This window comes from Sus scrofa, chromosome 11, assembly GCF_000003025.6.
Source record: "Sus scrofa isolate TJ Tabasco breed Duroc chromosome 11, Sscrofa11.1, whole genome shotgun sequence".
NCBI classification, from domain to species: domain Eukaryota; kingdom Metazoa; phylum Chordata; class Mammalia; order Artiodactyla; family Suidae; genus Sus; species Sus scrofa.
Window position 1 is genome coordinate 25,986,119 of NC_010453.5, and position 10,280 is coordinate 25,996,398.

A 10,280-nucleotide genomic window follows, 5' to 3' on the forward strand; every position below is an offset into this window, starting at 1 on the left:
GTTGGATGTGTATGAGAGATCATCCGCCCTGAGTGACAGTCTCCCGGACTTGCCTGGTGAAACGCCCTAAATGTATGACATATACTTACATTCTGGAAATCATTAACTTCAATCGCCTCTTCGGCTCCGTTTCCCATTTTAAAGGTCTCCACGTTGTTCCCAGCATCTATTTCCATTGACCCATCTTGTAATTTCCCATTGATGCTCATGGTATAATGGACATTGTAAATCTGGAAGTGAACATGAGAGTTAGTGATGCTTCCCTTTTAAAGCAATTCAGGGCTTATCTCGAGACTTTTGGCATATGAAGTAGCTTTCCTGTTTATCTGAGAGGCACGGAAACATCCTTCGTAGTAAGACATTTCTCTATGAGGACTTCATTCATATATCAATCACTTAATACAATGATTTCTTTAAAAATACCTTCAAAGTAATAGCTTTGAGAGTCTCTGATACTAGCATAGCTCAGCGATTTGCAATCCTGGCTGCATATAGAAGCATCTGAGTAGAACCTCCAGCTATCACACCTGGATTTCTCCCACTTACTCTCCAGCAATCAAATCAGAATCTGTGGGGATAGGACTTGAGCATAGATCTCGTCTCCCACCCCCTTCCTTCTTTCCCTCCTTCCTTCCTTCCTTTCTCTCTCTCTCTTTCTGCCATGCCCATGGCATGCACAAGTTCCCAGGCCAGGGACTGAACCCACACCACAGCAGTGACAATGCTGGATCCTTTACCTACTCAGCCATCAGGGAACTCCAGATCTTTTTCTAAAGGTCAGTTCTGGGAGTTCCCATCATGGTTCAATGGAAATGAATTCAACTAGTGTCCAAGAGGATGTGGGTTCTATCCCTGGCCCCGATCAGTGGGTTAAGGATCTGGCGTTGACGTGAGCTTTGGTGTAGGTTGAAGACGTGGCTGGGATCCCGCAGCCAGAGTTGAGACCCACTGATAGACACATGGACATTGGGGAGGCAGAGGGTTAACTGGGCTGTTAAGTGAACAAGCCTGCAGGGGCACCTGAATTCAAAGCTTTTTTTTGGGGGGGTGGGGGGCTGCACCCATGGCATATGGAGGTTCCCAGGCTAGGGGTTGAATCGGAGCTACAGCTGCCAGCCTACACCACAGCCACAGCAATGCAGGATCTGAGCCACATCTGCGACCTACACCACAGCTCAAGGCAACGCCGGATCCTTCACCCACTGAGCAAGGCCAGGGATCGAACCCACAACCTCATGGTTCCTAGTCGGATTCGTTTTTGCTGTGCCACGACAGGAATTCCCACAGGTATTTTTTAAAATCCTGCAGTCAAGATTTGGCGTGGAGGGTGGTGTACAGAAAGGCCTGCAGACAGGACTGGGCTATGCCCGGAACAGAGCAGCATTTACAGACAGCAAGGTCAATGAGCACATCTGTTTCGGCTCTGAATAAGAGGTACTCATTTTAATGACTCTATGGGACAGGCATATGGTGTCATAAGGCATTTCGTTATGAGACCTGTGGGGACGGGGGAGGGAGGCCTGGCGTTGTCCAAGAGCGCTGGTCCCGGCATCAGAAAAACAGGTGGCCGCATCACTTATTGCTGGGTCTTGGGAGTTGCCTCAAGTGTAAAATGATGAAATGAGATCTCAGAGGCGGTTTTCCTTTGTGTCCTTAGAGCCCTGGGGCTTAATAGAGGTGGCCCAGAGGTGAGAGGAGCAGAGCAAGTGGGACAATGAAGCTCCTTTACGACCCCCCACCTCCCCGGCCACCTGCAATTGAGCCAGAGAAGCTCTGCTTCTGATCTGTGTCATGCCTTGGATTTCTAAGATGTTGTTTAAAATTCTGCCGTTAGAAAATTTTTTTTTTTACAGTGCACCACTAAATTAGATGATCCAAAGGGCTCTTGGTTTAGACATCTGGTTAGGATACTAGTTTAAAAAGTGATTTACGGAGTTCCCATTGTGGCTCAGCAGGTTAAGGACTTGACACAGTGTCTCTGAGGATGTGGATTCCAGCCCTGGCCTTGCTCAGTGGATTAAGGATTCACTGTTGGTGTGGCTGTGGTGTAGGCTGGCAGCTACAGCTCTGATGCGACCCTAGCCCGGGAACTTCCATACGCCGTGGGTGCAGCCTTAAAAAAAAAAAAAAAAAAAAAAAAAAAAAATATATATATATATATATATATATATATTCACGATTTACACACTGATCCTGCTCACTGTGCCGTGCTGTGCGGCTCAAACCTTCTCTGTGTTGTGGGGCAGTGACTGGGTTCCTTTTCGTTTCTTTTCTTCCTTTTTCTAACTTGGAGGCATATATAGGTATATCTCTCTATCTTATATATGCTGTGCAATAGATCTCTCACATGAGCCATCTTATTCATAATCTTGTAATTTATAAAATCTTTAAAGGGGAAGGGATGGGAACTGATGAAAGACACTTGCTACTTAGTATCAGTAGGTCAGTAGGTCAGAATCGCAAAGAGCTCAGATTCAACTGAAGTCTGATTTGCTCCCTCATTATGAGAAAGGGCCTGACTGCCGCGTGGACAAACCCTGGGAAAAGCATCTGTTGTTCCTGGATCATTCCTTGTAGAAAACTCATTATCACAAGACCCACAGAGCGCTCTTTCATTTGCAGAGATGCAGACCCGACATCGCTAGCGGCTCCCCTTTTAGGCAAACGACCCTCATTCGGGGGAAGAGAATATCCCAGCATGCAGTTCGGCCGCCTCTTGCGCCTTTTTTTTCCTCCTTCTAATGAACCTTGATTCCTGCAGGGCATGGTCTCCCCAGCGCGCCGGGTCATAAGAACTGCTTCTCGGGGTTCTGATTTCGGGGGAACGGGAGCAGGGCCCACCAGTGTTTTCACTTTGCACCTCAGACGGTCTTTACCATCAGCCAATTTGAGGAAACCTGTTTGCTTTGGCTGAGCCAGAGCTTTCTGCAGGTCAGGCTTAGAAAGCGGGCTCTGTTCTGCCCCCTGTGCTTTCTGAGCAGCCGCTATGTACTTGACTTCTGGCTGTCAGGGGGCGCGGGGTGGACAACGCTGGTGTGCGTTTTTGCTGGCGCAAGGGTCCTGCCTTCACTCAGGCGACAAAAGCCTCTTTTTCAAAAAAGCATTGCACGGAAGCTTTTGACTAATAAAGCGATCACAAATTTAAGAAATTAACTAGTTATCAGGAGTTCCCGTCGTGGCGCAGTGGTTAGCGAATCCGACTAGGAACCATGAGGTTGAGGGTTCGGTCCCTGCCCTTGCTTAGTGGGTTAACGATCCGGCATTGCCGTGAGCTGTGGTGTAGGTTGCAGACGCGGCTCGGATCCCGCGTTGCTGAGGCTCTGGCGTAGGCCTGTGGCTACAGCTCCGATTCGACCCCTAGCCTGGGAACCTCCATATGCCGCGGGAGCGGCCCAAGAAATAGCAAAAATACAAAAACAAAAAAACAAAACAAAACAAAACCTAGTTATCAGAAAAAGACTCACAAAGCAAAACAAAACAAAAAACAAAAAAAGAAAAAAGAAAAAGACACAGATATACAGAACAGACTTGTGGCTGCCACGGGAGAGAGGGATGGGGGATGGATGGATTGGGAATTTGGGACTAGCAGACATACTATATTACATTACACTATATATTACATTATATATTATATTACATTACATTACATTACATTATATTATATTATATTATATTATATTATATTATATTATATTCTACTATTACCAAGGCAAACTATTACACATAGGATGGATAAACAGCAAGGCCCCACTGTATAGCACAGGGAGCTAGATTCAACATCCTGTGATAAACCATAATGGAAAAGAATATGAAAAAGAATATGTATGTTTAACTGAATCACTTTTCTGTGCAGCAGATATTAACACAACCGTGTAAATCTACTGTACTTCGATAAAATAGACAAAGACATGAACTATTTCCAAATTTTCAGGACTGCTTAATAAGGACACAAGATGGCAACACGAGAAATGTGGCTTGTGATCTTAATTTCACTCTCCTCCACCACACCCCTCCAACAAAATCCCCCTAACTAGCATGGGTATCGCCTTCGTTGTGAGGTGGCTTCAGCTGGTCTTCTTTTTTTTTTTTTTCTTTTCAGGGCCACACCCGAGGCAGCTGCCGGCCTACACCACAGCTACAGCGACATGGGATCCGAGTTGCATCTACGACCTACACCACATGACAATGCCAGATCGCCAACCCACAGGGGGAGGCCAGGGATCGAACCTACATCCTCATCGGTCCTAGTCAGGTTTGTTAACTGCTGAGCCATGAAGGGAACCCCCCAGCCTGTCTTTTATAAGCAGGACACTGTCTGCGTGGAACGGCAGTGGGAGGCTTGTGCCCTGCTGAAGTGACTGGCGTGGAGGTGATGGTAAAAAGTCGGAAGTTGTTGGAGTTCCCATCATGGCGCAGTGGTTAACGAACCCGACTAGGAACCATGAGGTTGTGGGTTCAATCCCTGGCCTTGCTCAGTGGGTTAAGGATCCGGCGTTGCCGTGAGCTGTGGTGTAGGTCGCAGACGCGGCTTGGATCCTGCGTTGCTGTGGCCCTGGCGTAGACCCGCAGCTACAGCTCCAATTCGACCCCTAGCCTGAGAACCTCCATGTCCCTCGGGAGCGGCCCAAGAAATGGCAAAGAAGACAAAAAAAAAAAAAAAAAAAAAAAAAAAAGAAAGAAAGAAAGAAAGAAAAAAAAAAGTCGGAAGTTGTTTCCAAAATCTTGGGCCTGGAGCTCAGGAGGAGGCTGGGTTGGTGGAGCAGTAATCACATTATCTGCTCAAAACTGATGGAGCTGTTAGCACCTAAGGCTATTTCTATCCAAGCACAAAGAAAGCTTATGATGTGCCAAATTTCTGCTCAATATGGTGCCTTTTACAGCCAAGGATATTTGCTAATGACTTTCTAATAAAGCCCGGGTTCTTAGGATAATGGCATTATGTTTGGGACAATGTCTAGAAAAATCAGGCTGAGACCAAAGGCCCCGAGCAATGAGCTCATCCTCTCATCCCATGGGGTAGACGTGTCAGTTATCTCATATTGGTGGGAATGGGCCATATTTCAATGTCTTGTTGCATTTACAATAATGTGCATGAAACATGGTCTCAGTCTTTGAGCCCTGTCATTTTCCCCTGATTATTAGAACTCCAATGCTTCAGAGTCTTCCAGCTGATTTCTTGGCAACCTGTCTTTAGGGGATTTGCCCAGAGGAAAGGCATAGGAGGTAAATGACTGCTGGTTCTTCTCTATAAACCAACATAGACGCGCCGAGGCATGGATAATCCCCAAAGAGTGTCGTAGTCCATTTGGTTGGGGGTTGTCTTCCTTTGTTTCTTTTCCTCCTTCTCCTTCTTTATTTTTTCTTTATTTTTTTGCTTTTTGTCTTTTTAGGGCTGCACCTGGGGGTTCCCAGGCTAGGGGTCTGATCCAAGCTGTAGATGCCGGCCTACGCCACAGTCACAGCAACACCAGATCCCCAACTCACTGAGTGAGGCCAGGGATCGAACCCACGTCCATGGATACGAGTCAGGTTCGTTACTGCTGAGCCACAGTGGGAACTCCTGGGGGTTCAAACTCTGTTTGACAGAGACTGAACCTTTTTTGTTTCGGCTATGTATTTTTGCATTCAGGGAAAGCAGACTGTGTGTATACGCTATGCAAAGACGGTGCCAAATTGACTCTATTTAGTATTTTGTGACTTGTTTTTCAGACTTAAGTAATAGGGATCAGCCCGGACTATTTGGGGAGTTTGAAAAAAAAAAAACCGACCATCATTTTCTTCATTCACTTGCCTCTATAGGAAATAGTGGTAACTTTGATTGTTGGCAACAAAATGTGATTCACTATCTCTCTGTATTTGTAGAATTTAATACTGCTCTGTTGAACCAGACAACCAACCGTCCTGCAGGAAAGTAAAAGCTCTGCTAAAAGGAGGCCCTCCTCCTTCGGGATGATCTTTCAATCTCTCTTTCTAGAAGCTTGTCAGTGATCTGTGTGTGCCTTGAATAATTAAATGCCACAGGGTATTCATTTTGATATATATCATGACCAAATCTTTACACCCCCTCCCCCCAAAAAAAGGCAGAAAAAAAGAAAAAAAAAAAAGCAAAGCTCTTTTTATCCCCACAGGACCTATACTGCTGAAGTTTTGTCATCTAAGAGATAGCATTTACATTCAAATTCCATACCATCTCCCAGCGGATGGCAATCCAAACCCTGCCATTAATGGAGATGGAGATACTGAAATGGTTTTCATGTTCGGATATGCCTGCTTTCAAATATGAGCATCTGGCCCCGCTTCTATATTTAAAATATACAACTACATTAAGGCACTTTTCACATATACACAAAACACTGTGCAATTCTGATCTTACAAATCGATGCTTGTAAATCTGATACAGTCTCTAAAACAGACGCAGTGCTAAATGGCATGCTTATCTACATTAGGCGTTTGAGTTAAAAATACAAATTATGCAGCGACGGCAGAAGATGTGATGGATAAAATGGCTGCATCGCTTTCAGCACCATTTTCTCTAAGTACTGGAATTTGTTCATGCTTTGAATTTCATGGTGGGAGAGACGGAGGGGGGGGAAACAGCCACAGATCCTCTGAGGGCAGTGATTAAGAAACAGCCCTTTGTGTGCACCCCGGGGATGGAATTCTTTTCCATGAGTTGAAAGAAGCTTATACCAGGCCGGGCAACGGTCATCAAGATAAAATGCCCCCCTTTACATAAGCGAACACTATTCAAAGTATTTAGCAAACACACTGGAATTTTGCCCAGTCAACTCAGGAGCACGGTTTATATTCCTTGAAGCCAACCCAGCTTTAAAATAAATAGTTGCCTACCAAGAAGGTAGGACAGTCGGTGGTGAGACCTTTACCACTCAATCACATGTGACCAGGCCAGAATTGATTTTTAAAGCAATGAGCCATCTTTAAGGAAGTTAGAACTTCTGTTTCTTTTTCTTTTTTGACTGATTTTTATTTTTTCCACTATAGCTGGTTTACCATGTTCTGTCAATTTTCTACTGCACAGCAAAGTGACCGAGTCACTTTCTTTTTCTCACATTATCCCCCACCACACTCCATCATAAGTGACTAGATGTAGTTCCCAGTGCTACACAGCAGGATCTCATTGCTTATCCATTCCAAAGGCAATAGTTTGCCTCTATGAACCCCAGATTCGCAGTCCATCCCACTCCCTCCCTGCCGCCCCCCCCCCTTTTTCTTAAAGCAAGAGGGATGAGTGCCTTAAGGATGAGGGCAGCTGGGGAGAAGAGGGGAAGAGAGAGAGAGAGAGAGAGAGATGAAACTTAAGAGGTCAAATTGGTCCCTAATAACCATTGAGTCTGAATATTGCTCCACCGTCTTTGTCCCAGGTTCTTAAATTCACAGGCGTTCTCACCTGGGAAAGGCCTTCATTGCATTTCTTCCCTAGGGATGAGTAAGGCGAAGCCAGAGGGAACGTGCTTTACCCGCATCGTGGAGGGGCCAGGCTGAGATCGGCCAAAAAGGACTCTTCTGGAACCTTCCACTGCACATCTCCGCTCCTCTGTTTTAACATTCTCCCTTAGAACCCTGCCTTGCTTTTCTACAAAGCCACCTGCGAGTGCGAAGCCTCCTCGTGGCGTTGGATGGGAGAAGCGAGAGGGTGCCAGGGAAGCCCTGAGGGGACACCGTCAGCTGGCATGCGGGGGCCGCTCTAGCGCCACCTGGGCCGGGGGAACACGCGGGTGGGCCGGGGGAACACGCGGGTGACCCGGGGGAACACGCGGGTGACCCAGGAGACCCCGCCACCCCGCGCCCCTCCCCGCCCCACGCACCCCGACTCCAGCCTGCACCCCGCGCTCTGGACTTACGTGATTGTCGCCCCCCTTCCAAAAATAAAAGGCCCCGATGGCTCCGAAGAGCAGCAGCACTGCGCCCGAAATGAGGACTAGGGCTCCGACCTTGAGCAGCCTCGCGGGGCTGGAGGGCTTCACTGTCACCGTGGCGTATGCCTGCGGGCGGGCGGGAAAAGGACCGTCATGTCTGCGCGCAGCTCCCGGGGCCTCCGGGGTGGGAATGGGATGCAGCTCATCCCAGGCTCCTCCCGGCCCCCCTTTCGCTGAGCTCCCGCCCGAGGGTCCCTGGTCCTCGGGCGTGGATGTGCCCAGGGCAAACTTTTCGCGGTGCAGGGACATCGCCCCGTGGTTCTCCGCCGGCCACCCGACGCTCCCTCCTTACTCTCGCCCCTTCACATCCTCTGGGGATGCCGGCCCCCCTGCACAAGCACACGCGTGGGGCGCCACCCAAGCCCACATTTGGACACCTCAATTTGCTCCCACCTCCCAAGTTTGGTGGCACAAATCTCTGACCCAGGACAGGGGATCCAGACCCCGCGTTCTGGGGCTCCCGGGCGGTACTCACCGGGGGGCTGCAAAACTCAACGTCGTCGGGCCCCACCAGGGCGATGGGCACTTTGTCCGAGTTCTCCGTCATGGCTGCTGTCCCAAGAGCAGGACCCTGGGAGGCTCCGCGCGCGTCCTCGGCTCTGTCCTGCTGCCCCGACGTGCAGGGCATTTCAACGCGGTGCAGAGGCGCGCGCGCACACACGCACGGGCGCGCGGTCCCCCGGTCCCGCCTGGGCCAGCCCAGCGCTCCCCACCTCTCCTTCCAGCGCCTCACCTCTCTCCTCCCTTCCCTCTCCCGCCCGAGCAACATGAGCCGGTCCTGCATTCCGGAGCCTCCTCTTCCTGCTCGCTCCCCCCAAACCTGAATGTCTCCTGGTGGGGATAGAGGTGGGTAGACAGACCGGGGATGCTGAGTCCTGTGCCCCCAAGAAATGCCAAATTGCCAGAACTCTTTCCGCCAAGAATCTCTTAGGATGTCCCAGGGCTCTGCTGTGACGCCTGGCGGGAGGCCCATTTCCTGCAGTGCCCTTGCATGTGTGTGCTGGGGGCTGGTGGAACCAGACACAGAGGAGAGCAGGGTCCTGCAAGTGGATGGAAGACACGGGCCAAAGTTTGCCAGGGTTTACACGCGCCTGGCACTGCTGGATGGCCCTGGGACAGGAGCATGGAGCAGGGTCTTAGAGACGGGCCCCTGTCACTGGTTTCTCTCTGAGTCTTAGCTGGAGTGTACTGCTGCAGCAAAATCGAAAGCCAAGGAGAAGAGCTAGAGGGAAGGCAGTTGGGGAGACCAGAGTAAGAGTACATTCTGGTTAAATGAAACAAAGTGACAAAAAGAATGGCAACACTCACAAATCCAAAACACTGATATGTCCAAAAGAATAGCTTATATATAGCATGTATATTACATAATAGCATGTATATTGCATATAGTATATATAATACAGTAGCATATATAATAGCTATATATATATAATAGCATATATAGTTATTATATATTATATATGCTATTGTATGTAACAGCATATGTATACTATGTAATAGCATATATATTTATATATAATAGCATTTTATGTGTGTGTGTTTGTGTGTGTGTGTGTGTGTGTGTGTGTGTGTGTGTGTATAATGCGGGGTGGGGCCGAGGTTTCCTGAGCAGAAGGAGGTTGGATGACAGGATTGCAGCAGGAGGAAGTGTCCCATTCTGGGGGTTGCTGATGAGAGACAGCATGAAGTGACCAGTAAGATGACAGGGCTGGAAAGGAGCAGAAGCATGGAAAAAACTTGCACGGAAGAATCTGTAGGCAGGTGTTGGACTGGGGAGACTGAGGTTACAGACCTGGGGAGACTGGGAGAGTGGTGGGAATCCAAGGGAGAAGAGCAAGTCGGGAGCAGCAGTTCTGAGAGCGGATATAAGACCGATTGCTGGAGTTCCCATCATAGCTCAGTGGTTAACCAATGCAGGTAGTATCCATGAGGACGTGGGTTCGATCTCTGGCCTTGCTCAGTGGGTTAAGGATCCCTCATTCCTGTGGCTGTGGTGTAGGCTGGCAGCTACAGCTCCGATTCAACCTCTAGCTTGGGAACCTCCATGTGCCGCAGGTGCAGCCCTACAAAAAAGGCAAAAAAAAAGGATGTGCAACTCATATCACAGACAAGGAACTCGTTTTCTTAGATAGAGGGTTCCTAGGAGTCATGAAAAGACCAACACTGCAATAGCAAAATGGGCAAAGGATGGGAACAGAGAATCCACAGAAGAGGGAATTCAAATGGCTGTTAAACATAAGAAAAATGCTTGACTGCACTTATACAAAGATGTGCAAATGAAAAGTATTCCTTTTTACCTATCAGACTGGCAAAAATAAAAACACTTGTTAAAACAATCTGTTG

The 10,280-nt window shown here is 48.3% G+C and overlaps 1 protein-coding gene across 2 annotated transcripts in view; it reads right to left on the bottom strand.

Moving 5' to 3' along the window:
* CNMD (chondromodulin) overlaps positions 1-8,655 on the bottom strand; it is a 35,582-nt gene extending 26,927 nt beyond the window's left edge. Inside the window, exons 1-3 of one of the 2 annotated variants that reach the window (XM_021065645.1) lie at positions 8,413-8,655; positions 7,863-8,003; positions 90-230 (exon numbers count right to left, since the gene is read on the bottom strand). In XM_021065645.1, the coding sequence (XP_020921304.1) occupies positions 90-230; positions 7,863-8,003; positions 8,413-8,565 (435 nt within the window). In that variant the 5' untranslated portion in view covers positions 8,566-8,655. The remainder of the gene's footprint in view (positions 1-89; positions 231-7,862; positions 8,004-8,412) is intronic. The other variant, XM_021065644.1, reaches the window with a different exon arrangement.